At 39.5% G+C, this 26779-nt stretch overlaps 1 protein-coding gene across 1 annotated transcript in view; it reads left to right on the top strand.

Moving 5' to 3' along the window:
• The first annotated feature begins 2386 nt into the window (after positions 1-2386).
• ctr9 (CTR9 component of Paf1/RNA polymerase II complex) overlaps positions 2387-26779 on the top strand; it is a 60911-nt gene continuing 36518 nt past the window's right edge. Inside the window, exons 1-13 of the mRNA XM_043705682.2 lie at positions 2387-2498; positions 7325-7423; positions 11838-12077; positions 12706-12823; positions 13846-13935; positions 17533-17681; positions 19163-19270; positions 19613-19720; positions 20667-20903; positions 21007-21096; positions 22512-22640; positions 23077-23260; positions 25561-25649. Of these exons, the coding sequence (XP_043561617.1) occupies positions 2409-2498; positions 7325-7423; positions 11838-12077; positions 12706-12823; positions 13846-13935; positions 17533-17681; positions 19163-19270; positions 19613-19720; positions 20667-20903; positions 21007-21096; positions 22512-22640; positions 23077-23260; positions 25561-25649 (1731 nt within the window). The 5' untranslated portion in view covers positions 2387-2408. The remainder of the gene's footprint in view (positions 2499-7324; positions 7424-11837; positions 12078-12705; positions 12824-13845; positions 13936-17532; positions 17682-19162; positions 19271-19612; positions 19721-20666; positions 20904-21006; positions 21097-22511; positions 22641-23076; positions 23261-25560; positions 25650-26779) is intronic.

Below are 26779 nucleotides of genomic sequence, written 5' to 3'. Positions count from 1 at the left end.
CTGGCAGAAAGCAAAGAGTGGGGATAAAAGGTCCTTCTCAGGATGGCAATAAGTGACAAGTGATGTTCCGCAAGGCTCAGTGTTGGGACTTTTCACTTTATACATTAAAGATCTAGATGAAGGAACTGAGGGCGTTCTGGTTAAGTTTGCAGACGATACAAAGATAGGCAGATGGACAGGTAGCATTGAGGAGGCAGGGAAGCTGCAGAAGGATTTGGACAGGTTAGGAGAGTGGGCAAAGAAGTGGCCAATGGAGTACAACATGGGAAAGTGTGAGGCCATGCACTTTGGTAGGAAGAATAGGGGCATGGACTATTTTCTAAATGCGGAGAAAATTCAGAAGTCTGAAGTGCAAAGACTCTTGGGAGTTCTCGTCCAGGATTCTCCAGAGTTCTCTCAAGATAAACTTGCAGGTTGAGTCAGTAGTTCGGAAGGCAAATGCAATGATGGCATTTATTTTGAGAGGACTTGAATATAAATGCAGGGATGTACTTCTGGGGCTCTATAAGGCTCTGATCAGACCACATTTGGAGCTTTGTATACAGTTTTGGGCCCCATATCTCAGGAAGGATGTACTGGCCCTGGAGTGCATTCAAAAGCGGTTCACAAGAATGGTCCCAGGAATGAAAAGGTTAATGTATGAGGATCGTTTGAGGACTCTGGGTTTATACTCGATGGAGTTTAGAAGGATGGGGGTGAATCTAATTGAAACATACAGAATATTGAATGGCCTGGACAGAGTGGATGTTGGGAAGATGTTTTCATTAATAGGAAAGCTTAGGACCAACAGCATAGCCTAGGAGTAAAGGGAAGACCTTTTAGAACTGAGATGAGGAGAAACTTCTTCAGCCAGAGTGATGAATGAATGGAATTCATTGCCACAGAAGACTGTGAAGGCCAGGTCATTGAATATATTTAAGGCTGAGACAGATAGGTTCTTGAGTATCAAAGGTTACAGGAAGAATCGGATGAGAAACTTATCAGCCATGATTGAAGGCAGAGCAGATTGATGGGCTGAATGGCCTAATTTCTACTCCTATGTCTTATGGTCTTAGGAGAGGAGTTCAGTGGGAAAGGTGCAGGCAGAGACAATCGGTCAACTGAGGCAGGAAGGTTTATGAATTCAAGGATGAAAGAGGAGTAGAAGCCATGGAACTTTAAGGAGTGAATTCCAGAACTGAGTGCGTATGAACTTAAAAATACAGCCACCAATAGTGGAACCATTAAAATCATGGATGTTTAATATACCTGAATTGGAGGAGCACAGGTATCTTGGAAGTTCTCGGGCTGGAGAAGATGAGAGGTATGAGGGCTGAGGGCAATAGAAAAACTTGAAAGCAAGGATGAGAGTTTTAAAATTCACTTGTTTCACCAGAAGGTAATTGAGTACAGGCATGATAGATAAATTTAATTTGGTCTGAGTAAGATCATGGGTAGCAGAACTTTGAATGACTTCTAGTTTAGGGAAGGTTAAATGTGAAGGGTCACCAGGAGTGCTTTGGAATAGTCAATTCAAAAGGTAACAAAGGTCACCAGTCAAAGTCCATTCTTGAATCCTGACCATTGTGTTTGGAGTAGGTTCAGTGTTATGACATGCATGTAAACTAAAGGTGCCACACAGGGATACCACACTCACAAATGTCACTATGCTACCTGTTTTCCCAATGGCACTACCTGAGCCTCCAATGTGTGAAAAGATACTGAGATAGAGACATCTACCACTTCCTCTAGCAGTTCATTCCACATAACATTGTGCATGTGTGAAAAAGTTGCCCCTCGGGTCCCTTTTAAATTTCTCCTCTCACCTTAAAGTTATGACCTCTAGTTTTAAACTCCCCCCTCCTAGGGAAAATACATTTGCTACTCACCTATCTATGCCCCTCATTATTTTATAAACCTCTACAAGGTCACCCTTCAACTTCCTATGCTCCAGTGAAGAAAGTTCCAGCCTCTTATTATAACTCAAATCCTCCAGTCCCGCTAATATCTTGTAAATCTTTTCTGCACCCTCTCCAATTTCATATCATTTCTATACCAGGGCGACCAGAACAGTAGGTCTACTTCAAAAGTGGCCTCATCAATATCCTGACATCCCAACTCCTGTACTCAATGGTCTGAACAATGAAGGCAAATATCCTCGAAGGGCTGAATGGCCTCCTTTATTCCTAAAGTTTATAGATTACATTCAGAAAAGTAGAGCTGAGACCAAGGTTTGATATAACTGAATTTTAAAACAGGTCCAAGAGGCTGTTTGACCGACTTCAACTTCTTCCACTGAATGCAAACATTATTTATCTTACATACAATTTTTCCTTCACACACCTCCATGTGGTAACCCCACTGGAACTCGCTCACTTGGTACCACCCCCTTCCCCCCAGCGGCTTCCGGTGCCCGCACCGTGCCCCGGATGCAGACTCTGGGCCCTGGCTCCGGGGTTAGAGAGGCCGCGATGCTGTCGCGCGGATCCATCGAGATCCCGCTCCGGGACACGGATGAGGTGAGAGACCGGCAGCGTACGGCGAGGAGGAGGAGGAGGAGGGGAGGGCTCCGGAAGCGGGCCGGGAGGAGGGAGAGTTACCGCGGGGCGGGACCAAGCTCGGCAATCAGGCGCTGTCGGCCGAGACTTTACCCCGAAGGCCCCGCCTGTTGTGGCCGGGGGAGTGTGAGAGGTGCAGGGGCCACTGCTGGAAGGGGAGCGGTGGGGGAACCGGGAGTCCTGGCATTAGTTTTATTCTCAGTTAACATCAGTAAGGACAGTTTATAATATGATCGTTGTTTGAGTAATCTGGGCTGCGGGATCTTGCCGTATGCCCTTTAGCTACCGGATCTTAACTGTGTCCCAATTTGTCATTTGGATCTTGCTGTGTGCCATTTTGCAATGGGATCTTTTTTCCTGTCTCCCTACTGGCTGACACCTTTCCTAGTAATAAGTACTTAGTAGCAATGACAGTTCATGGCTGTAAACTGTTTGGGATGCCCTCAGATTCTGAAAGGTACTATGTAAAGGCAACGTCGTTCTCTTATTTTTGTTGTCTCCATGCTCATCTTCACAAACTTTGGGTTATTCGAAACTGCTATCCATGCTTCAGACTTTTACAGTGATGTCCACTAGCAATTTTACAAGCCAAGAGACAAACTCTTGGAAGTGAACTGATTTGGTGTAGAAAGCTGAAATTGGACCCTGCTTTCAAATTTTAAAGTTAGTCAAGTATGGTTTACATGATTTATTCAAACTTTCAGGCTCTTGTACCTCAGCTTCAGCCTCCTACCCTGTGTTCCCTTATATCCAAAAATGTACCAACCACTGTCTGAATAAACTCAATTACAGAGTATAAACAGTTCTGTGATATAGAAATTCCAAAAGGTTCATACCCTCTGAGCAGCCTTCCCTCTAATTTTCTTCCCAGCTGTACAGGCACCAGAGGTCCATGCATAGCAGTGACTTCCAGAAGCAAAAGTTCATGACACTGTCCACAAACTGTAGATTCCCCAGCAAAGGGAAAGGAAGCTTTTCTCTATCTAATTTGTCAAACACTTAGGAATTTTACGTGTTTCAATTGATGGTGGTGTATAAGCCTCATCAGTGATTTGTTTGATATATTAGAGGTCACAGCTCTCTATTAGAAACAATATTATTCCACCTGAAATGCTTTAAATAAAGGTTCCAAACAAAGTAGAAAAAAAATATTGTGCATGCTGGAAATCTGCAGTAAAATCCAAAAATGCTTGTAGCATCCAACAGCATCTGTGGAGATAGAAAGGAAGTTAACATTTTAAATCAAAGTGTGATGAAAAGCCACAGACCAGAAATGTTAACTGTTCCTCTTTCCATAGATGCTGCCAAGCCTAAGTGTTTTCAGCATTTTCTGTTTGCTTTCAAAGGAAAGCTGCTGTTATGGCTGCCAAACTCTGCCTCTTAGTTTAGTTTTATGATAACAACTGAACAAAAGTGATAATGTTAAGTTCTTTGAGTTTCTTCAGATTTTAGTCCTTTTTATTAGTTGTGTTTCTCCACCAAAGAGAGAATTTCTAACTGACCATGAGAGCTCAATACTTCCTTTTTGGTTAATTAGAAAGGTCAACAAAAATTACCTCATGCAACATGCAGCTAAAATAATGCCATTGTAGCCTGAGCATTGCAAGCACGCATTATCTGTTTAAGAATTTAAAGAGTTATGGGCGAAAAGCTGGCAAATGGGACTAGACTAGTTTAGGATACCAGCATGGACGAGTTGGACCGAAGGGTCTGTTTATGTGCTGAACATGTCTATTACTCTAATTATAAAATATGGGATAAGTGGGCAAGGAGGGATCAAGTAAATGCTGGAGGGACTAGTATTGTGTTATTTTGGTTGGCACAACAAACATCACTGAAAGCATTATGAGCAATGTGCAAACGTGACTTTTGGGTGAGGGAGTAGAGAACCCAACATAAAATTTGGTTGTGGAGTGGAATTGGTCCTTTGATCAGCAGCATATGAACAGGACTGAATGAAACCAATTATAGTACCTCAAATCTAGCAGCCTTGGGAACAAAGTGTGCCAGATGTCAAATATTTTGAGATCTTTGGTCAAACAGTTGGGCTGATGGCAGTTCGGGTCAAGTCAGGTTGGATGCTGTCAGGGTAGTTTGGAGCATAAGATAAAATGGTAGGAAAGCAGTAGAACCTATCTGAAGTCTCACTGCACCAATGCAGCCCTCTAGCCATAATTGTCCACTAAATTATTTTTAATATTTTACTAAATGAAAATTAATGCATTGAAGGGTATAACAATGGCAGGTTTCAGACATGGCTGGGATTTGGGTACCTGGGCTTGAGTTGCTCCATCTGTATTTGTTTTGCATTCTTTAGTGGGAGGTGAAAAAAGAGACTCATTTTCTGGTGGTGGACATGTCAAGAAAATCCTGAGATTTAGGCATACTATTTTAAGATTATGAGTGAGGCTTAATTTTATTGAGAAGTTATACCTCATAATAAATTTGCAAGGGATCGGTGCAAGATCACTTTTGTTTTTCATTTATGTAAATGATTTAGATGAGAATATAGAAAGCAAGGTCAGTAAGTTTGCAGATGACACCAAAATTGGTGGTATAGAGATCTTGATGAGTTTGGTCAATTGGCTGAAGAGTGGCAAATGAAGTTTAATTTGGAAAAATGCAAGGTATTGCATTTCGGTAAAACAAGCAAAGACAAGACTTATTCAATTAAAAGTAGGACCTTGGACAGTGTTGTAGAAAGAGTCTTAGGAGTTCTGGTACATAATTCTTTGAAGTTTGTATCGCATAAAACTAAAGGGCATAGGTTTAATGTGAGAGGGGAAAGGTCTAAAAGGGACCTAAGGGACAACTTTCTGAAGCAGTGGGTGGTGCATGTATGGACTGAACTATCGAGGAAGTGATTTAACTAGTACAATTACAAGATGTAAAAGGCATCTGGACATGTATATGAATACAAAGATTTAGAGGGATATGGGCCAAATGCGGGCAAAGGGACTAGATTAATTTAGGATACCTGGTTGGCATGGAGGATTTGGATGGAATGGTTTGTTTCTGTGCTGTACATGTCTATGACTATTTAGACAGGGTGGTTAAGAAGGCATTTAGTATGCTTGCCTTCATTGCTGAGACTCTTGAATTAGGAGTTGGGGTGTCATGTTGAGGTCATGTGGGTGAGGCCTTTTCTGGAGTACAGTGTCCAGCTCTCATCGTGTTATAGGAAGGTTATTATTAAGCTAGAGAGGGTTCAGAAGAGATTTGCCAGAATGTTGCTGGGATTGGAGGGTTTGAGTTGTAAGGAGAGGCTGGATAGGCTGGGACCTTTTTCACTGGAGAATGAGAGATTGAGAGGTAACCTCATAGAGGTTTATAAAATAATGAGGGGTACAGATAAGGTGACCGGCAGGTGACTTTTCTTTAGGGTGGGGGATTTCAAGACTCGGGTATATTTTTAAGGTGAGAAGAGAAAGATTTTAAAAAAACATGAGGGGCAATTTTTTTTTACACAGTGGTTCGTGTGCAGAATGAACTTTGAGAGGAAGTGATGGATGTGGGTACAGTCACAACGTTTAAAAGACTTCTGGATAAGTATTTGAATAAGAAATATTTGGAGGAATATGGACTGATGGACCCAAGCACAAGCAAGAAGGACTAATTCAGTTTGGAATTGTGACTGGCATGGACTAAAGGGTCAGTTTCCGTGCTGTATGACTGAGTGGACATGTCTGCATTGACTTGTTACCCTTCTACTCTGTGTCTGCCAATGTATAGATTTTAAAATCCTTGTTTTCAAATCCTTCCATATCCCCTAAACTCCACTATCGGTAATCATGCCTTCAGCTACTTAGACCCGAATTTCTGGAACTCCTTCCCTAGACTTTTCCGGCTCTCCTCTTTTTCTTTAATACACTCTTTAAAACTTTCCTGTTTGGCTAAGTTTTTGGTTACCTGCCCTAATAGCTGTTTATATGGCTCTGTCTCAAATTGTTTTATAATGAATCCTGTGAAGCATCTTGGCATGGTTTACTGTGTTAAAGGTGCTTTATAAATGCAAGTTATTGTTCTTTGTTACTAAGCTGTTGGTTACCTTCTAAACTTTGAATGATCAGTTTTCCACATTTCTGTGGAGTATTTTGGATATTTCCATAAATGCAGACAGTCTTGAAGGAATGTACCCATCTGAAACTTCAGCTCAGTTTTTTTACTCTTAAAGATAATAATATTAAAAGTTTGAGTGTTCTGTACCTAATTCAGATTTTCTGCCTCCATTAAATTAATCAAGGAAAATGCTTCCTCCTGAAAACCGATGAGGATGAAGTTTGGCCAGTCATTTTATTTGAGTATTGCCTCTGTTGGCAGAGTGATCTGGTGCTAAGCAGTTTTTAAAAATGAATTCACAAGATGTGGCTGATGTTATTCATGTTAACATTTACTGTCCATTCCAAGTTGCTCGTAAGGAAGTGGTGAGATATCTTGAACTCCAATGAATAGCTTCCCAGGCCATTTCAGTGAGTTGTTAAAATTCAAACCATTGTTGTTGATCTGGAGTCACATTGGACAGACCAAGTAAAGACAACAGATAGTGAACTAGATCGGTTTTGTGACAATACAGTAGTTGACGACTATTATTGCCAAGATCACCTTTTTCTTTCATGTTTTATTTTATTGATTTTAAATTTTCCATCTGTTTTTAAATCAAGCCTGTGGATCATTGGTCCAGCCTCTGGATTACTAGTCCAGTAACATAGCCACTATGGCAACATTAATTGGTTGTAAGGGAGTGGCGGATAGCCATATCTAACCTATATTTCACTGTTGTTCCTTAGGTCATTGAGCTTGATTTTGACCAGCTACCAGAGGGAGATGAAGTCATCAGTATTCTCAAGCAAGAACACACCCAGCTCCACATATGGATGGCCTTGGCGGTTTGTATTTCAGTACTTCTTACGGAGATGTAAAGAAGGACAATTATAAATATCCAGCAATAATCTGACCGTCGATTTGAATAAGAGAAATTTAGATAAGAGAATGTCACTGAAAGGTTGGCATCATTTGGTTGAAATGTCCCTGGTCTACTTGAGGTGTCTTGATGAACTAACTGAGGAGTTGACATTGTGGAGGCTGTGAACCCAAGCTTCTAATCTGCCTGAGATATGGGGTGGTGCTAGATGATCAGAGGATTACAAATTGCATCTGTTTGAGAAAAAGATAAACACATAATTGGTCAGTTGGGCTAACAGTGGTGGGCAATCTTATGGAAGCTAAGATAAATTAATTGTCACTTAGAAAATTTATAAGTGGCAGTCAACATAAAATAGAGGATAGTTGTTTCTAATTGAATTGTTCAATGAAGCAATGGAGAAAGGTGTGATTGTGTCAATTTTTAAAAGACATTTGATAAAGTACCACATTGTTGTATTAGCAAAATTATAGCCCATATGCTCAAGGGCAGTGGCAGCTTGGATGCAAAATTAACTAAGGGTCAGAAACTCTAGAAGAGTGATGAATGGTACTTTTCAGACTGAAAGGCAGCATGCAGTAATGAGACCTGAAGGTTTACTGATCTTACTGATTAATGACCTAGATTCAGATATACAGGACATTTTTCAAAATTTGCAGTTTGCATGCAGCTTTCAGAGGTTGTAAACTATGAGGATGATAGTAGCAAGCTTCTGAAGGGCATAGATTGATTACTGAAATAGGCAGACACGTGGCAGATGAAATTTAACTCAGAATTATAAAATAAACATATTTTTGCAAAGAAATCAGAGAGGCAATATAAACGGGATGGTATAATTTTACAGTGGGTGTGGGAACAGACACATAGGCATAGGTTCACAAATATTTAAAGGTGGCAGCACAGCTATCAAGAAAGCATACAAGTTCCTTAGCTTTATTATTTGAAATGTAGAGTACACTTCAAGGAACTTGTGCTTTTCTGTATAAGGACCATTATACAAGGCAATGTCTTTAGTGTTAAGGCTTTGGAGGTGGGGCAAAGAGTAGCATTAAGATTAGTGACTTCAGTTATGTAAAAACTGGAGAAGCTAGGATTGTTTTGACTAGAACAGAGAACATAGAACATAGAAGAATACAGCGCAGTACAGGCCCTTTGGCCCTCGATGTTGCGCCGATCCAAGCCCACCTAACCTATACTAACCCACTATCCTCCATATACCTATCCAATGCCCGCTTAAATGCCCATAAAGAGGGAGAGTCCACCACTGCTACTGGCAGGGCATTCCATGAACTTACAACTCGCTGAGTGAAGAACCTACCCCTAACTTCAGTCCTATATCTACCCCCCCTTAATTTAAAGCTATGCCCCCTTGTAATACCCGACTCCATACGCGGGAAAAGGTTCACACTGTCAACCCTATCTAACCCCCTAATCATCTTGTACACCTCAATCAAGTCACCCCTAAACCTTCTTTTCTCTAATGAAAACAGCCCCAAGTGTCTCAGTCTTTCCTCATACGATCTTCCTTCCATACCAGGCAACATCCTGGTAAACCTCCTCTGCACCCGTTCCAGTGCCTCCACGTCCTTCCTATAGTATGGCGACCAAAACTGCACACAATATTCCAGATGTGGCCGCACCAGAGTCTTATACAACTGCATCATGACCTCAGGACTCCGGAACTCAATTCCTCTACCAATAAAAGCCAGTACGCCATATGCCTTCCTCACCGCACTATTTACCTGGGTGGCAACTTTCAGAGATCTGTGTACATGGACACCAAGATCCCTCTGCTCATCCACACTACCAAGTATCCGACCATTAGCCCAGTACCCCATCTTTTTGTTATTCTTCCCAAAGTGAATCACCTCACACTTAGCTACATTGAATTCCATTTGCCACCTTTCTGCCCAGCTCTGCAGCTTCTCTATATCCTGCTGTAACCTGCCACATCCTTCCTCACTGTCAACAACTCCTCCGACTTTCGTATCATCCGCAAACTTGCTCACCCAACCTTCTAACCCCTCTTCCAGGTCATTTATAAAAATGACAAACAGCAATGGTCCCAAAACAGATCCTTGCGGAACACCGCTAGTGACGGCACTCCATGAAGAAACTTTGCCATCAACTACTACCCTCTGTCTTCTTCCATCCAGCCAATTCCTAATCCAAACCTCCAACTCACCCTCAATGCCATATCTCCGTATTTTCTGCAGTAGCCTACCATGGGGAACCTTATCAAACGCCTTACTAAAATCCATATATACCACATCTACCACTTTCCCCTCATCAACCTCCTTCGTCACCTTTTCAAAGAATTCAATAAGGTTTGTGAGGCACGACCTGCCCTTCACAAAACCATGCTGACTATCCTTGATCACATTATTCCTATCCAGATGTGCATAAATCCTATCCCTTACAATTCTCTCTAAGACTTTGCCCACAACAGAAGTGAGACTCACCGGCCTATAGTTACTAGGGTTATCCCTACTCCCCTTTTTGAACAAGGGAACCACATTTGCTATCCTCCAGTCTTCTGGCACTACTCCTGTAGACAAAGAAGACATAAAAATCAAGGCCAATGGCTCTGCAATCTCCTCCCTTGCTTCCCAGAGAATCCTAGGATAAATGCCATCAGGCCCAGGGGACTTATCTATTTTCACCTTTTCCAGGATTTCCAACACCTCTACATACCTCAAAGCCATCCATTCTACATATTTGTGACTCAGTATTCGCATCGACGACAATGCCCTGTTCCTGAGTAAATACTGAAGAAAAGTATTCATTCAGTGTCTCCCCAATCTCTTCCGCCTCCACACGCAACTTCCCACTACTATCCTTGACTGGACCTATTCCTACCCTAGTCATTCTTTTATTCCTAACATACCTATAGAAAGCCTTAGGGTTTTCCCTAATCCTACCGACTAAGGACCTTTCATGTCCCCTCCTTGCTGCTCTTAGCTCTCAAGGGAGGTTAAGGGAAGGGAGGTATTCAATTTAATGAGCGATTTTGTGAGAGTAAATAAGGAGAAGCTGTTGCAATGGCAAGGGGTTCCGTAACCAGAGGGCACAGATTTAGCTAAGGTGGGGACAAAATCCAAGGTGGAAATAAGACATTGTTTTCCATAGTAGACTGTGATCTGGAATGTGCTGTCTAGAAGAGTGGTAGAAGCAGATTCAGTATGAACATTCAAAAGAGATTTGAAAAATACTTGATTTTTTTCCAAAAAGGGCTTTAGGAAAGACCAGCAATTAATAGTTAGTTCTTTCAAAGAGTCTGCACAAATATAAGATGGGTGGACTGACTTTCTTCTGTCTATAATTCTAAAAGTCATAAGTTATTAAGTAATATCACTTGGACATTTTATGATCATTTTATCCTTCTGTATTGGAAATGTGCATTGCTAGTAAAGCCAGCATTTATTGTTCAGTGATTATTGCTCTTGAACAGGTGAGAATAAGCCTCCTCCTTGAATTCCTGCAGTTCTTTTGTTATAAGCAATGTTGTTAGGAGGCTATTCCAGGATATTAACCCAGTGTCAGTGAATTAATGGCAATAAAGTTCCAAATGAGTGTTGCATGGCTTGGAGAGAAACTTTCAAATGCATCTGCTGCCCTAGCTCTTCTTGGTGGTAGAGTCATAGGTTTGGAAAGAGTTGTCAAAGAAGCCATTACACATTGCTTCAATGCATCTCACTGCTGCTACTGTGCACCGCTGGTGGAGGGAGCCAACATTTAATATGGTGGATGAATGGTGACTAGCCACATGAGTATTATTGGAACTTATTTGGCTTGACAAGTGGAGGTTGCTCATCTAATTAATGTCACTTATAGAGACATTAATGGAATCTGTCACCAAAAATAGATTGATAAAATGGACAAGTTCCTGATTAGAGAAAATTAGCATGGATTTGTGATGGGTAGGTCATATCTGACTAAATTGAAGAGATTAAACCTTTTTGGTTGGTGGCAGAAATCTAAGAAAAAGGCTTAACTTTGAAATCAGTGTCAAGCCAATCAAGACAAAAATTAGGATACACTTCTTCATGCAGCAGTTGATAGAAGTGTGGAACTCTTTCTGACAAAAAGCAGCAAATTCTTACTCAATTATCAGTTTTAAATCTGTGGTCAGTTGATTTTTTTTATATACTAGCCAAATGTATGAAGATGACTGAAGTGAGGTCATGGAGAAGCCATGCCTTTATTGACTGTTTTTCCCTGATGTTAGCTATAGGACTAGCTATGCATATCGATTATTTGGCAAGAAAATATTGGTTTTAAAAAGTATTGGATTGAAAGTAATCTTATGATGAAATTAAAGGGCTCTTAGAATTTATTTTCATTCTCACAGGCAAATTAAAACCTTTCTTATCTTATAGCTGGAGTACTTCAAACAAGGAAAGACAGAAGATTTCGTAAAGTTACTAGAAGCTGCCCGTATTGATGGAAACCTGGATTATCGAGATCATGAGAAAGACCAGATGACATGTCTGGACACTCTTGCTGCTTACTATGTGCAACAGGCTCGGAAAGAGAAGAATAAAGATGCAAAGAAAGAGCTTATCACGCAAGCTACCTTGCTGTACACCATGGCTGACAAAATCATCATGTATGACCAGGTAAGTTTTCAAGCTTTGAGGATAAGGGATGGTATATACTGATCAAGTAAGAGATTGAGGGAGCTTAGGGAACCATGAAGTACAAAAGTTGCATGACACACACACACTCTGCATTAGGCATAACCAAGACTCAAATTACTCTCAGATTCAACAGAAAAAGGCAACTTGCTGAATTAAATCTTGCTCCTTTGCATTTGAATGAACTAACATGTCCTTGTCATAGAGTAAGATTGAGAAATACTAGCCCTAGTTATTCTGGAAACTAAGTCTGAAATACTCATTTGAAAAGTTTTTAAAATTATGAACATTTTGAAAGGAAAAGATGCATCAATTTATGGGGGAGATCAGAACTAGAGGCAATAAATATAAAATACCAAAAGGGAATTTCAGGTGATATCTAACTTGCTACCCCAATGAGTAGTAAGAGAGAAAAGCATAAATGGATTTTGGGGGAAAACAGATAAATACGTGAAGGAGGAAGGATTGGAAAGTTGTTGGAATGAGATGAAGTGTGGTATGGAAATATTGCCTGGAATAACCTGTTACTGTGCAGTAAATTCAATATAATTGACGTATTTTCTGCTTGCAGAGTGTACTGTCTGACCTTGTTCATACTGTTTGTCTTTAGAATCACTTGCTGGGTAGAGCCTGTTTCTGTCTGTTGGAGGGGGATAAAATGGACCAAGCTGAAGCACAGTTCAACTTTGTGCTAAATCAGTCACCAAATAACATCCCTGCACTCTTGGGTAAGAACTTTATCAAAGTGAGTTTTCAATGGTTTTTGATTCTGCTGAGAGAAGAGGCAGATCAGCAAAGTAGAATTGATTATGAGCAGTTAGGTCAGGAGAAGTGTCCAAATTCTTTATAAATCGTATGGGTGCATGCCATGGAGCCACATGTCAGATTCAAACTATATAGTGTCGCTAACCTGCAGTTGGCTACAGCTATGAAGAAAAAATATTACGTTTGAACTTCTTAAAGGCTGTTTAGAACTAATTAAGTAGTAATTCTTGGTGTACTGAAGGAATTACAGCTGTGAATTTGCTCAGAAGAAGCTCCTATCAACCGCAGTAAGCTAAATATGCAGATAATTTGTTTAGCTGTTAGTTGATAAGTGAAAGTCAACCAGGGCAAATACCACTATACCTCTTCACATAGTATTGTTTGTTCTTTTTTTGCATCCACCTATTTCTTACAATTGAATGTAAATAATAAAACAACCATAGGTAGAAACAGACTGATACAGTGGTTGTCTGTACCATTTATGTCTAAGAATAAATGTAAGGGAAGATTGGCTCCAGCTTTTTCTTCAATGCCTAACATTTTGGAGCATAACACATCTGACAGACAGACAGGCCTTTGATCCATGCTTAACCCAAATCAGCACCTCTGACAGTTTAGTGTTCCACTAGTACTAATGTGGAACTGTGGGCCCTGATTATGTGGTGAAACCTCATGTTGTGATTGAACCTAAAACCTTGAAACTCAGATGAGGGTGTGAGCAATGTAGACAAGGCTATAGGCACTAAGCCACCTGGTTAGGCATTTATCTAATTTAGTGTTTTATTTGCCAATGAGATAATGATTTCAAGAGTGTCTAATTTTAAACCTGCAATGCACCAAACTCAACTAGAGCAAATTTATAAACACAGAACTGACTTCATGACTGGACTGCTGGGTCTCTGAAGCTGCAGTTTTAAAACCCTCTGAGTGAATAATCAAGTTAATGCACTAATTTGTTGAGCGTCTCTTTATTTTCTCTTCTCAGGTAAAGCTTGTATTTCTTTTAATAAGAAAGATTACAGAGGTGCTTTGGCCTATTACAAGAAGGCCCTTCGGACCAATCCTGGATGCCCAGGTGAGGAGTAATTCACACTGCTGGCCCCAGGCTCAATGAAGATTCAAGTAAACTTTATTAACAGTGGGTTAACCCACAACTACCTTCTTGTAAATATGCCATTTAATTTACCTTTAATAATTGTTGTGAGGATTTAGACTGTACTGAATACAAAAAGTTTGTTTAAAGTATGAATTGCTGTGCAAATCGAAGCATAAGATCATAATTTGAAAACCATAACTAGGGTCACATCTATCCCTCTAAACCTATTCCTGAATGCATTTACTTCAAAAGCCTCCTTTGTAAGCCCATACCCACAGGCAGATACAGATTGGCAGTGATTGTGATATTGAATTAATAATCCAGAGAGTGAATTCACATGTAACAATTTTTGAACTCTTAAGTTCAAACAATTTTGATATTACTTCACAAATTACTAGATATAGCAAGTTTCCAGGAAGCGCTCAGATTGGTGCAAAATGTCAACTGTTTTACTAATCTCCATTAGGAAAAAGAAATAAATCTCTCCTTATCTCATTAAAACCATATGTCACTTCTGTCTGTGTTACTCGGGTCCTGCACCCCTCCCCCCAACATGGTTGATTCTTAACTTCCCTTCAAAAAGATCCAATAAGTTAGTGAGTTTATCAACCTGCTATTGGCCATTGAAGTCCTCTTCAGGACAAGATGGAATGGGCAATAAATGGCCAGCTTGATAATTCTGTTCATATTCTGAAATTTAATATTCAAGAATACCTTTCTTAATGCTTCCTTTGCAACCTCCTTGTATTCTTGTCGGTTCTGACCAACTAATTTTTCACCACTTGCAACTTATAGAACATCTTTAACATATTAAAATGTCTCAAGGTACTTCACAGGACTATTATGAGACAAAGTATTACACCAAGTTATACAAGGAGATACTCAGTCAAATGATATGCAAGGTGGAGAGCTGTAGGAAGAGAATTATAGAGCTTGGAGCCTAAGCAGCTAAAGATGTGACCACTAATGATGGAAGAATTATTGGTTGAGAGAAGTGGTGTTGAAGTGGAGCTGGGTGTTGTCAGCATACATGTAAAAATGAACATCATGCTTTCAGACGATGTTGTTAAATGCAGGAAGAAGGCGAAGTAGAAGGGGGGTTGAGATGGTGTGGTGCTGGAAAAGCACAGTAGGTGAGGTAGCATCCAAGGAGCAGGGTAATTTTGCAAAGTGGAAGGGGTCCAAGGATAGAGGATTGGGAACACCACGGATAATAGTATAAGATCAATAAGAAAATCCATTACAACTGATGTTCTGTTTACAGTGAAGATGATATTCCCGACAATGTGGAAACAGGCCCTTTGACCCAACAAGTCCACACTGACTCTCCAAAGAGTAACCCACCCAGACCCATTTCCCCCTGACTAAAGCACCTAGCACTCTGGACAATTTAGCATGGCCAATTCATCTGACCTGCACATCTTTGGACTGTGGGAGGAAACCGGAGCGCCCGGAGGAAACCCACACAGACATGGGGAGAATGTGCAAACTCCACACAGACAGTCACCTGAGGCGGGAATTGAACCCAGGTCCCCGGCGCTGTGAGGCAGCAGTGCTAACCACTGAGCCACCATGCCGCCCATCAATAAAAATTGATAAAAATTGAGCCATATAAAAGCAGTCGCAGTAAGATGGACATTGGGTTGTGTGGGATGGGGTTGATGTGGCTAGTCAGGAAACCTGACATCAGTTGTTCTTGAGCTCACTTGAATTTAGTGGTGGCTAATAAATTAAATTTCATTCACAAGACTTTCTATGCCTCCTGTAGGCCATTGAGAAAACTCTGGCAGCCTCAGTCAGGGAGTGGGTGTTATTGAATTCAAATTTCACCATCCGTCATGGCAGTATTCAACCTAATCTCCCCAGGATATTGACCTGGGGTTTTGGACTGTTAGTTGAATGGCATTATTACTAATCCCCTGCCTCTCCTTAGTTATAACAACAAGTTGCAAGGACTGGGCTTGTAATCTCTTGCATGCAAATGATTAAAGGATGAAAGCAAAACAGTGCTGGCAATCTGATTTGCCGGAAATACTGACCAAGTGAGATAGCATTTGTGAAGTGAGAAACAGACCTTTCAGGTTGATGACACTCTATCAGAACTTGAAAAACTTTCAGGTTATAACAGTGTTTGTGCAATTACAGAGACTGGGACAGGATAAAGAACAAATGGGAAGGTCTTATAGTCTGTAATGAGGAAGAGATTAAATATCAAAGAGATTATGGTGCAAGGAAATAGGGATAGTACGAGGATAAGTATAGAAACTGTGTGTCTTTAAGAATTGTACAATAGTAACAGCATAATCATTACTCTGCACCAGCTATCTGAAATATACAGGATCTGAAATTGTTGAACTTAATGTTCAGTTCAGAAGTTGTGAAGTACCATATTGAAAGATGAGATATTGATTCATGATCTAATTGCATTGCTGGATAAAGCATCAGTGGTTGGATGGGCTTCTCCAATTCCTGATAATAAATAGGAAGCAAGTAATGCTGTTGAGACTCCTGAGCACTCTCCCTTGAAATTTCTACTTGTATCTAAAAAATAGTGGGTGTGGGTAACTTCTCCCAGTGCTTTATTCTTCGGTTTGAAGCAGTACCCTGCTCTTTACTTCCTCACCCTCTCCAACAAAAACAGATCAGAAAGCGCTATGCTCATGCCCTAGCTATTGTAGCTTTCAACTTTTGCTTCTCATTCCTGCTGCTAAGTTTTATAAGATGTTACAGTCTTCCTGCCTTATTATTTGGCACCTTTTGCTGCATGGCACTAAACAGAAAACCAGCTTACCCATAAGGATCATCCTTACGTCGAAATCAAACTTAATACTATACTTGACTCTGTCCACTTTATCACCCAAGTTTCAAAATAATTCTAACAGTACCATAAACCTTCCTAATAGGATTGTATTTGATTTGGAAGGGACTTTGATGTTGTGGAGTTTCCATACTCTTGCTGCCCTTATCCTCCTATGGTGGTGGAAGTTGTGATTTGGAAGATGTTGTTAAGGAAACCATGAGAAATTGCTGCAGTCTGTTTACCAGATATTGTCACTCTGCCTCAGCAGCAGATGGAATAAGGTTTTTAAGTTATAAATGCATATGGCAGCAAAAGTGGCTGGTTGATAATCAAATTGGGAATTCAGTCTAGCTTTCTACTCTAATTCTGCCTCAGTTACATGAAGTATATGTCATTTAGTATATTGAATCATAGAATTGTAGTCTATAGACAGGTCATTTACCCTATAATGATTGTGTTGGCCTTAGAAACACCTGTCCCTCTCTACCTCTTCCTAGGTACTTCTAAATTTTTGTTTGTCAGCTATTCAGTTGTTTTCCACTAATTTTTTTTCTGTATCAAAACAACTCCATATATTTTTAGAGAACACTCATTCCTTTTGTTCTTCTCACAATGAATTTATGAGCTCTAGTGCAGATTGTCAGACCAGTGAAAATGTTTCTTTTTCCAGTTTGCCCTGTTAAAATCCTTTAGAAATATCACTTCTTGCATGAAAGAATAAGAAAATGTTTGTGTTAAGTTGATCACATCGTGATTCGTGTTATTTGTTTCCATAGCTGAGGTTCGGCTGGGAATGGGCCATTGCTTTGTGAAGCTAAGTAAACTAGAGAAAGCTCGCCTTGCATTTGGAAGGGCTCTGGATCTCAACCCTAAATGTGTCGGAGCACTGGTGGGGCTGGCTGTCCTGGAACTGAACAACAAAGAAGTGAGTTACCTATTTGGGATTCTATTGTACTCTGGGAGCGACAGCAGAACTGACAAAGAACAGGTTCACCAAATCTGTCAAACATAGTTACTTTTATCACTAGATTTAAAATGGATAAATGATGACTTGCATTCACAGAATGTCTTTTGTTGAATAACATTTCTCAAGCGAATCACAATTGGACTAATTTGTAAGGAAACAATTTTAAAGTATTTCTACAGGCAATCTAATGCAACAGAACAGTGATATTCAAAACTGTTGGAGATCCCAACAAAAAAGCCCTCTCAACCCCAGAATAGCTGCATCATCCTAACTTCAGAAATGCCAGATTCCTAAGGATAGACAATTATTTTTGTCTTCGTAGAATAGCACAGAAGGAAACTGTCTGGCCATTATACCTTCTCCAGCTGCTTTTTCTTTAGTCCTGCAGTTGTTTCCTTTTTAAGAATTTACTCAATGTTTATTTAAAACTTTGAATTATTTTTTCCTGCTCTTCTCCTCTATTCCTTTTGCTAATTACCTACAGTTATGATTCAGTGGGTGGTGCTGAAATATCTGACTCAACATGTTTTGGGTTCAAGTCCCGCATCAGTGGATTTAAGCACTTAATGTAAACTGATAGCCCTAGTACATTATTAAGAGAGTGCTGCACTTTCAGTTGAAAAATTAAACTAAAGCTTCTTCAAAACTGCTCAAAGAGTAGGAGAGTTCTGTGTCCTGGACAAGTATTTACCCGTCTGTCAGCATTACCAAATAGGATTACATGATTATTGTCCTGTGATCTGTACGATCTTGCTGTGTATAAATTGACTGTTCAATTTTCTACATTTCAACCAACCATGATGGTATTTTATTGTAAAGTGTTTTGGAACATTGTATAAATCCTATACAGAACAACCTCGATTATCCGAACGAAACAGGCGGGGCATATTTTGTTCGGATAACAGATAAAATTTTTACAGCACCTTGAGATCTTGTTCGTATAATCCGAAATTCAGCTAATTGACGTTCGGATAACCAAGTTTGTTCTATAAATGCAAGTTTTGCTTTTTCCCTTATACCTGTGTTCATAGATCACTTATCCCACCTGCCTGCCCACATTTACTGTATCAGATTATTTTGTTGTGGGATAAATTAATGGGAAACAGAGGGTTCAAGGAGCAACAAAATCTGTTTTCAGGTAGAATGGATGGAGAGAAATTATAGTTACACATTTATTTGGTTCTACAATACAACCAGAACAGGTTTGGTTTCATGTTCTCTTTCTGTTCCTGAAAGTTTATGGTTCTCATGTTCACATAATTGATTGTGCAGGGTTCCCTGAAAACGTGACATTCTGTTGGCAAAATGAGAGGTGTCTAAAACCAGTCAGGTGAATGTTGATTTGTGGCATTAATGTGGCTGAGCTCACTGTTCATGTGATCATTTTGTGTTGAGTGTATTGGCTAAATTGAACTCACAGCCCTTTGTTATTTCCCAAGGCTGATTCCATCAAAAATGGCGTGCAACTACTCTCAAGAGCTTACACAATCGATCCCAGCAACCCTATGGTATTAAACCACCTGGCCAATCACTTCTTCTTCAAAAAGGTACAAAGGTGTACGTATATGGATATGGTGTTGTAGTTGTGATGTTGACAGATCATTAATCTAAGATCCTGGGCCAGTAATCCATCACACATAGTTCAAATCCCACTAGCGCAATCTCAGAAAATTTGAATTCAATTAAAGTGACCAGTGAAGCTGTTGGATTGTTGGAAAAACCCAATTGGCTGAGGAATGATTTTATGGAAGAAAGTCTGCTACCCTTCAAACCATCAAGTAGGAAAAACTGAAGATTCAAATTTTTATCAGTCACACTCACACATGGTTTGTTTAAAATATGGTGCCATAGGGTTCAGTTTCTTGATTTGTTTCTCTGTCCCTTCCTAGGATTACAGCAAAGTACAGCACCTAGCTCTTCATGCCTTCCATAATACTGAGGTGGAGGCTATGCAAGCAGAAAGCTGTTATCAACTGGCTAGGTCCTTTCATGTACAGGTGAGTTAACTTTCTATCCAGCTTGTGTGATCATCGTACCAGTTTACAATAGGGAAGTCAGCTTGTTTGGACTTAAATATTAACCGACAGCAAGTTAGTAACAGCAGATGGCCATGCATTTTCTTGAGCCTCCCCTGCCATTCAATTGAATTAACATCTCAATTCCATTTAGCTGCTTTGATTTATTTATCTCTCAATCCTTACCCACCCAATCTCTAAATTGGTCAAAAATTGTCCAAGTTGTCAGTAAAGGTTGGAAAAAAAAAGCCTTGTTTTTAGTAATGGGATTTCAAGATGGCCCCTTATAGTTTTCCAGTTTGTGAAGACTGTCAGTTGAATTAATCAGATGAATGATTCACCATGCAACAAGGTGGAAAATGCAGAAACACAAGTTTAAAAATGAGGAAGCTGGTGAACTTTAGCGTACAGAGGTACAGGATAGTGGGTTATCAGAAGACTATTGGGAGTTGACATTACAAATGGGTTCAGTCCACAATTTGATAATCTTTTTATTCAGAAAGGAAAGAAAGATGAGTTGGCTGAGTTGAGATCAGAAGTAAAGGGAGGAAGAGAATCATTGGACCCTTTTGCTCTTTCTAAAAATTCTTGCAGCAATCAGGAAAAAAAAGGGCAGAGTGAGAAATTGAAATTATTTAACTTCGGGTAAAGAATTAGGTCAATGTCTGACTGATTCCCTTCCTGCAACTCCTGGAGTTTTGTGAATTATTGGTGAGGTCTGTTCTTCATTTTACCTGAACGAAGGTGTGACTCACTTGCCCATGCACTGCACTTTTTATACCTAATTGAGAAAAGGCAGCTCCATTTCTATATATAAATATAAATTAAAAGGGTCTTTTGCCCTGGTTTGTTGAGTACCTGGAGTGTGAGCTAAGCTTAGGACCTCATCGTTGACATACACCATACTTCTTCATTTGTGTGTTCGCAGGGTGATTATGACCAGGCTTTTCAATACTACTATCAAGCCACCCAGTTTGCTTCCACTACCTTTGTCCTGCCTTTCTTTGGCCTGGGACAGATGTACATTTATCGAGGGGACAAGGAGAATGCAGCGCAGTGCTTCGAGAAAGTTCTCAAGGCCTATCCCAACAATTATGAAACAATGAAGATTCTAGGTTCACTGTATGCCACCTCAGACGAGCAGGAGAAGAGAGAGGTTGCAAAGGTAAGCACCTGGGAATTATTATTTTGCTCAGTTTAGCTCTACTTGTTTTATTGTGTCAATAAATTGTTGCAAATCTTTTAAACTATATTCTCTTGTTTTTAAGGGACATTTAAAGAAAGTGACTGAACAATACCCAGATGATGTAGAGGCCTGGATTGAGCTAGCTCAGATCCTTGAACAATCAGATATTCAGGTATAGATGTAAAATACTTTGCTGCAAATCAACAATAAGGGAAGGTGCTGAAAGATACTCAGTGCATCAGTATCTGTGGAGAGAAAAGTAAACTTGATGTTTCAGATCTTTCATCCTAAGTGGAAGATGTTAGATGTGTAACAATATTTAAGCAAACACAAGTGCTTAGTAAGTGTGCAGTGGCATTTAAAAAAGGGTAGGTTCCTAAAAGGCTACAAAATAAGAGAAGTTTAAGAAAATGAATAACAAAGTAAAGCAAAAGGACGTAATAATGGAGCAGATGAATACAACCAAAGATGGTTCAGTTGGAGCTGCAAATGACAAATGGTAGAATAATTACCAACAACTGTTGCCTGAAAGAAATGGAGATGATGATTATGATCTGTAGTTATTGATATCGCTGATCAATATTCTGACTTATTCTGTTTCAGTAGGTAGATGTTAGAAAAAGAAAAGGTTTGTATTTATATATCACTGTGTCACCACCTCAGGATGACCAAAAGTGCTTTACAACCAGTGAGGTTTTGTCCACAAATGAAATATATGACCAGTGTATTTGTTTGCAGCAGGTCAATTGTTTTCCAAACATTTTTGCCCCATGTTCTTTGCTTTGCATTTGTCAGCATTGATCTAGAGTAGAATTTGAACCAGCAATCTCTATCTCTCAAACTGACACTGGTATAGAGAACATGGGCATAGAGGTAAACTCACTAAGGCTTCTTTACCAAGAATTTCAAACTCACCACCTCTAATTCCTAGAACTTCCTAAAAGCGCTGTGAATGTACTTGTACAACACAGACCGCAGCAATTCAAGAAGGCAACCTTTTAGCAGCGTTAAGCAACCACAGTCCTTTCAAAGTCATTTAGTAATACATGATAAATGCTGGCCTTGCCAATGATGTCTGCATTTCTTTGAACAAAAAGAATCACACTGTTGTCAGTGATGGCAGTGGAAACCAGGGACAGAAGCTGCTTTAAGTTTTGATTTGTTGATGCCTCTGTTCTGAAGAGATGGCCAAGCTTGATGTCTCTGCATTAAATTTCAATCTGCTGTGCACTTGCTAATTTCATCAGTCTTTATGTATCCTAAAGTCCTATATTATCCTCTTTACATTTCCAAGTTTGTGTCATCTGCAAACTTTGAAATGATGTCATGCGTATCCACGTCCAGGGTATTTAAAGTATATCAAAATTTAGATTAGATGATGGAATAAGTTTCAGCAATAGTCAATAAATGCCTGGGGTAATGTCAGGCATAGTATCAGTGACACAGAAATTATAGGGTGTCAGAATGGACTGCATGGCCTTTCTTCCTCCTTCGTTTTTCATGTATTCCTGTGCAATATTCACACATGGGGGCATTTTCCGACACAACTATATTAATTAATGGGGCCTTGCTGAATTCTGTTTGTAGGGTGCCCTATCAGCCTATGGGACAGCTACAAGAATCCTTCAGGAGAAGGTGCAAGCTGACGTTCCTCCTGAAATCCTAAACAATGTTGGAGCACTTCATTTCCGACTGGGAAACTTAGGAGAAGCCAAGGTAATCAGGCATTTAAATGAGCATTTAAATCAGACATTTACAATTCTCCCCATAGAACTTTGAGAGCTAATCATTGCATAATATAAAATGCCATCTTCCTTACCTTGCATTTTGCTGTTCTCCTTCCATCATCCATTTACCCTATCCCTTTCCTGTCCCCTTCCTCTTATGCTCCTCTCCATTTTATTAACTTATGCTCCTCCTCCCCCTCCTATTCAGCCAATTTGCACACAGTAAACTGCCACAAAGACCATTGAAATATAAAACCAGGTAATTATCTTTAGTGGTAAATTGGTAGAATGTTAAATATTTATTCAGAATACTGGGGACAACACTCGTGCTTTTTCGAATAATAGATATTCTATAGTTATTGACCCTTTCAACAGATTTGATGCTTTTTAAGTTGCGAATAAAATGAGTTGTCCTTTTGTGGCAGAAATACTTCCTGGCATCACTCGAACGTGCCAAGGCTGAAGCAGAGCATGACGAGCATTACTACAATGCAATCTCAGTCACCACTTCCTATAACCTGGCCAGACTCTACGAGGCCCTGTGTGAATACCATGAAGCCGAAGTATTATACAAGAATGTTTTAAGAGAACATCCAAATTATGTGGACTGTAAGTTTACCTTGGACCTATTTTATTTTCTTGGGTGAAGGGGAAGTGATGCTTTTCATATTTAGTCAAGGGTAAATCTATGGTTTTCAGTCATGGTCTGTAGGTTTTGCATTATATTTGTTTATACAGTGAAGTCATGTTGTAGAGAAAATTTGCCTATTATAGCTGCTATGCTGATCATGATTTTGAGAAGATGCTGAGTGATTTGAGAAAAAAGAGGAACAGAAAGGTGACATCCAGATGTCCCAAAGGACCTTAAATGTAATTAAATAAACTTGAACTGGAGTCACCATTGCAATTAGGAAACCCAGCATCTAATTTTGTGCACAGTAAACTCCCACAAAGACCACTGAAGTATATAAAACCAGATGATAATTTTTAGTGCTTAATTGGTAGGATGATAAATATTTATTCAGAAAACTGAGGACAGCCCTCGTGTTTTTTTTTTTAATAATATATTTGATTTATGTCGACTAAGTTAATAATCAAGAGAATGAGTTTGGATGCCACCATCGCTTTCAGAATTCACAGTTTAGCTTTTTTTTGGAATCTGGAAGAAAACAAGTGGGATCAGTGAAAAGAAAGCTACAATTGTCATTAAAAATCACTTGATTCACCAGTGTTTTTACCCACCCTGGGTCTATATGTTACACCAATCCCACACCAGGAGTTAATTGCCTTCTGAAGTATTCAAAATGAAACACTCCATTATACAAAACATGCTAGCAGCAGTTAGAAACATAAGACTTAGGAACAGGAGTAGGCTGTTTGATCTTTTGAGCCTGCTCTGCCATTCAATGAGATTATATCTGATCTAGTTGTGGTCTCAACTCCACTTTCTTGTCTGCAATCTATAAAAAATAACCTTTGACTCGATTGTTTGTCAAAAATCTATTTAACGCCGCCTTGAATAGATTTAAAGATCCAGTCTCCAGCACCTACTCAAGAAGAGAACTTTATAATCTTAACCCTTTGAAAGATTAGAAAAAACTTATCTCTATTTTTAAACAATGTCCCTTTGATTAATTCTTTCCTACAAGAGGGAACATCTTCCAAGTATCAATCCTATCCAGTCCCTGAATATCTTACATGCATCAATAAGATGATGTGCATTTTTTTAAACTCAACACAGGCTCAACTGGCGTGGTTCTTTCATTAGGTAAGCCCTTCAATCCAGGAATGTGTCAACTGAACCTTCTGTGATTTGCTTATAAAACAATTTTTTTTCAAGTAGCTGTACACCTTACTTGGGGTGTGGTCTCAGTGTCGTGAAACTTTACTACTTTTATGTTCTACTCTCCTTGCACTAAACAACAACTATTAATTTGCCTTCTTACTGTACCTGTATACTTCATGACTAATGTACCAGGTCACCCAGCGTGCTCTCTACTACAGAGTTCTGCAGCTTCTTTCGATTTAAATATTATGCTGCTTTTGTGTTCTTCTTGCCAAATTTAACCGGTTCATATTTACCACATTATTCTCCAGTTGCAAAATGTTTGTCCAATTAACTTGCATATCTCTCTGCAGACACTCCACCTTTTCTTGACAATTTACTTTCTTGGTGTCATCAGCAACTGTAAATACATTATATTTAGTACCCTTATCTAAATCACCTGACCTATAGACTGTAAGTAGATAAGGATCCAGCAGATATATTTGGAAGTCCGCTAGTTCCAGTTAGCTAACCTGAGATCGATCCACTGAGTCGTAAGGCCCAGCACCAGCCTCTACAACAAGCAATGGACAGTAATTGCCAGCCTTAGCAGTAGCAGCACACAATCTGAAAATGAACTTGATAGAAGTGCTATTCGTTAAGAAAACTGTTTTAAGTGTTTAAGGACTTATTCAAATTCCATCACAAAATGCAAACTTGTGGCTTGCTCCATTTTGTGACTTCCCAGAATTTGCAATGAACTTCTTAAGATTAAGACTTGTGTTCCTGAAATAAGTGGAAGCATCATTTGCAAGTGTTGTGCATGAGTGTTATAAGATCTCTAGTTCAGTGTAATGTTTTTCAGCGAACTAGTTCCTTGAAGGGGCTGTACAGTATTAAGTAATGTTAGGATATATTAATATCAATTCCTCGCATGTTTAAGAGTTCAAATAATCATATCAATTCCTACTTGCTTTGTAATGTTCACATAAGTAGCCATTTAGGCATAAAATAAATGGCAGAGAATCCTTTACCCTTTTTTATTTATTCCACCATAGTTCATTCGCCTATCCTGAATTCTTTGTAGCATGACTTAATGAGAGATTTTATACTTACTTTTTCTCTCTGAACAAACCCCATACAGGTTATCTACGCTTGGGCTGCATGGCAAGAGACAAGGGGAATTTTTACGAAGCCTCTGATTGGTTTAAAGAAGCTCTACAGATCAACCAGGTTGGCTCAAGTGAAATTCCCAAAGGGATTTGTGGGTTCTTCTACAAATGAACCGATGAGATCATGACTGAACTAATAATCCTCAACTCCACTTTCCTGCCAAATTCTTGATTTCCTTACTGATTAAAAATCTGTTCATCTCTGCCTTGAATATAATTAGCCAATCCTCTACATACCTCTGTAGTAAAGAGTTCTACAAATTCACAACCCTCCAATAGAAGAAATGCTTCCTTATCTCTGTTTTAAATGGGTGACCTCTGGATCTGAGATTATGCCCTCTGATCTTGACTATCCCACAAAGGGAAACAAACTCTGTATTTAAACTGTCAAGCCCCTAAGATTCTTGTATGTTTCAATAAGGTCACAATTCCAATAAGTTCAGGCCCAATCTATTCTACCTCCCTCATGGTAAAATCCTTTTGTACCTTGGCTCAATCTAATCAACCTTGTCTGGATTGCCATTAATGCCAGCTTAGCATTCCTTAGGAACTAAAATTCACAGAATTCTAACTGTGCCTTGTCTATTCTTGGCAAGATTTCTCTATTTTTACAGTCTGTTCCCTTTGAAATAATTTTTTCTATTTCCTATTTTTCTTTCCTGTAACAATGCTGAACTTGCGTGCTAGCTCTTTCCACGAGTGCACAGAGGGCCCCAAAACCCTCCAAGGGTTTCTGGCAATCTTTCTCCATTTAAATAATTTTCAGCTACTTTATTCTTCATGATATAGTACATAACCTCCTATGTTTCCCAAATTATATTCCGTCTACCAAGTTTTTGCCTACTCACCTAACTGTCTGTATCCCTCTATAGACATTTTGTCATCCTCACCACTTGCTTTTCCAACTATTTTTGCATCATCCGCAAACTTGGTGAGAGTACATTTACTTCTCTCATTCAAGTCATCATTATGTATTGTACATAATTTTGGCCCCAGTACTGATCCCTGTGTCACTGTGCTAGTTACAGTTTGCCATTCTCAAAATGGCCTCTTTATCCCAACTCTCTGTCCTCGATCAATTCGGCAATCCTTTATGTTAATACACCTTCCCAACATCATGAGCTCTTGTCTTACTAAGTAGTTTTAATAAGTAACCAAAACTGCATACAGTACTTCAGATTTGGCCTCACC

The sequence above is a fragment of the Chiloscyllium plagiosum genome, unplaced genomic scaffold (genome assembly GCF_037043375.1).
Source record: "Chiloscyllium plagiosum isolate Xiang-an unplaced genomic scaffold, Cpla_swu_hap1 HiC_scaffold_18, whole genome shotgun sequence".
NCBI lineage: Eukaryota > Metazoa > Chordata > Chondrichthyes > Orectolobiformes > Hemiscylliidae > Chiloscyllium > Chiloscyllium plagiosum.
Note: the sequence above shows the minus strand (reverse complement) of the source record. Positions and strands in the feature narration are given on the sequence as shown.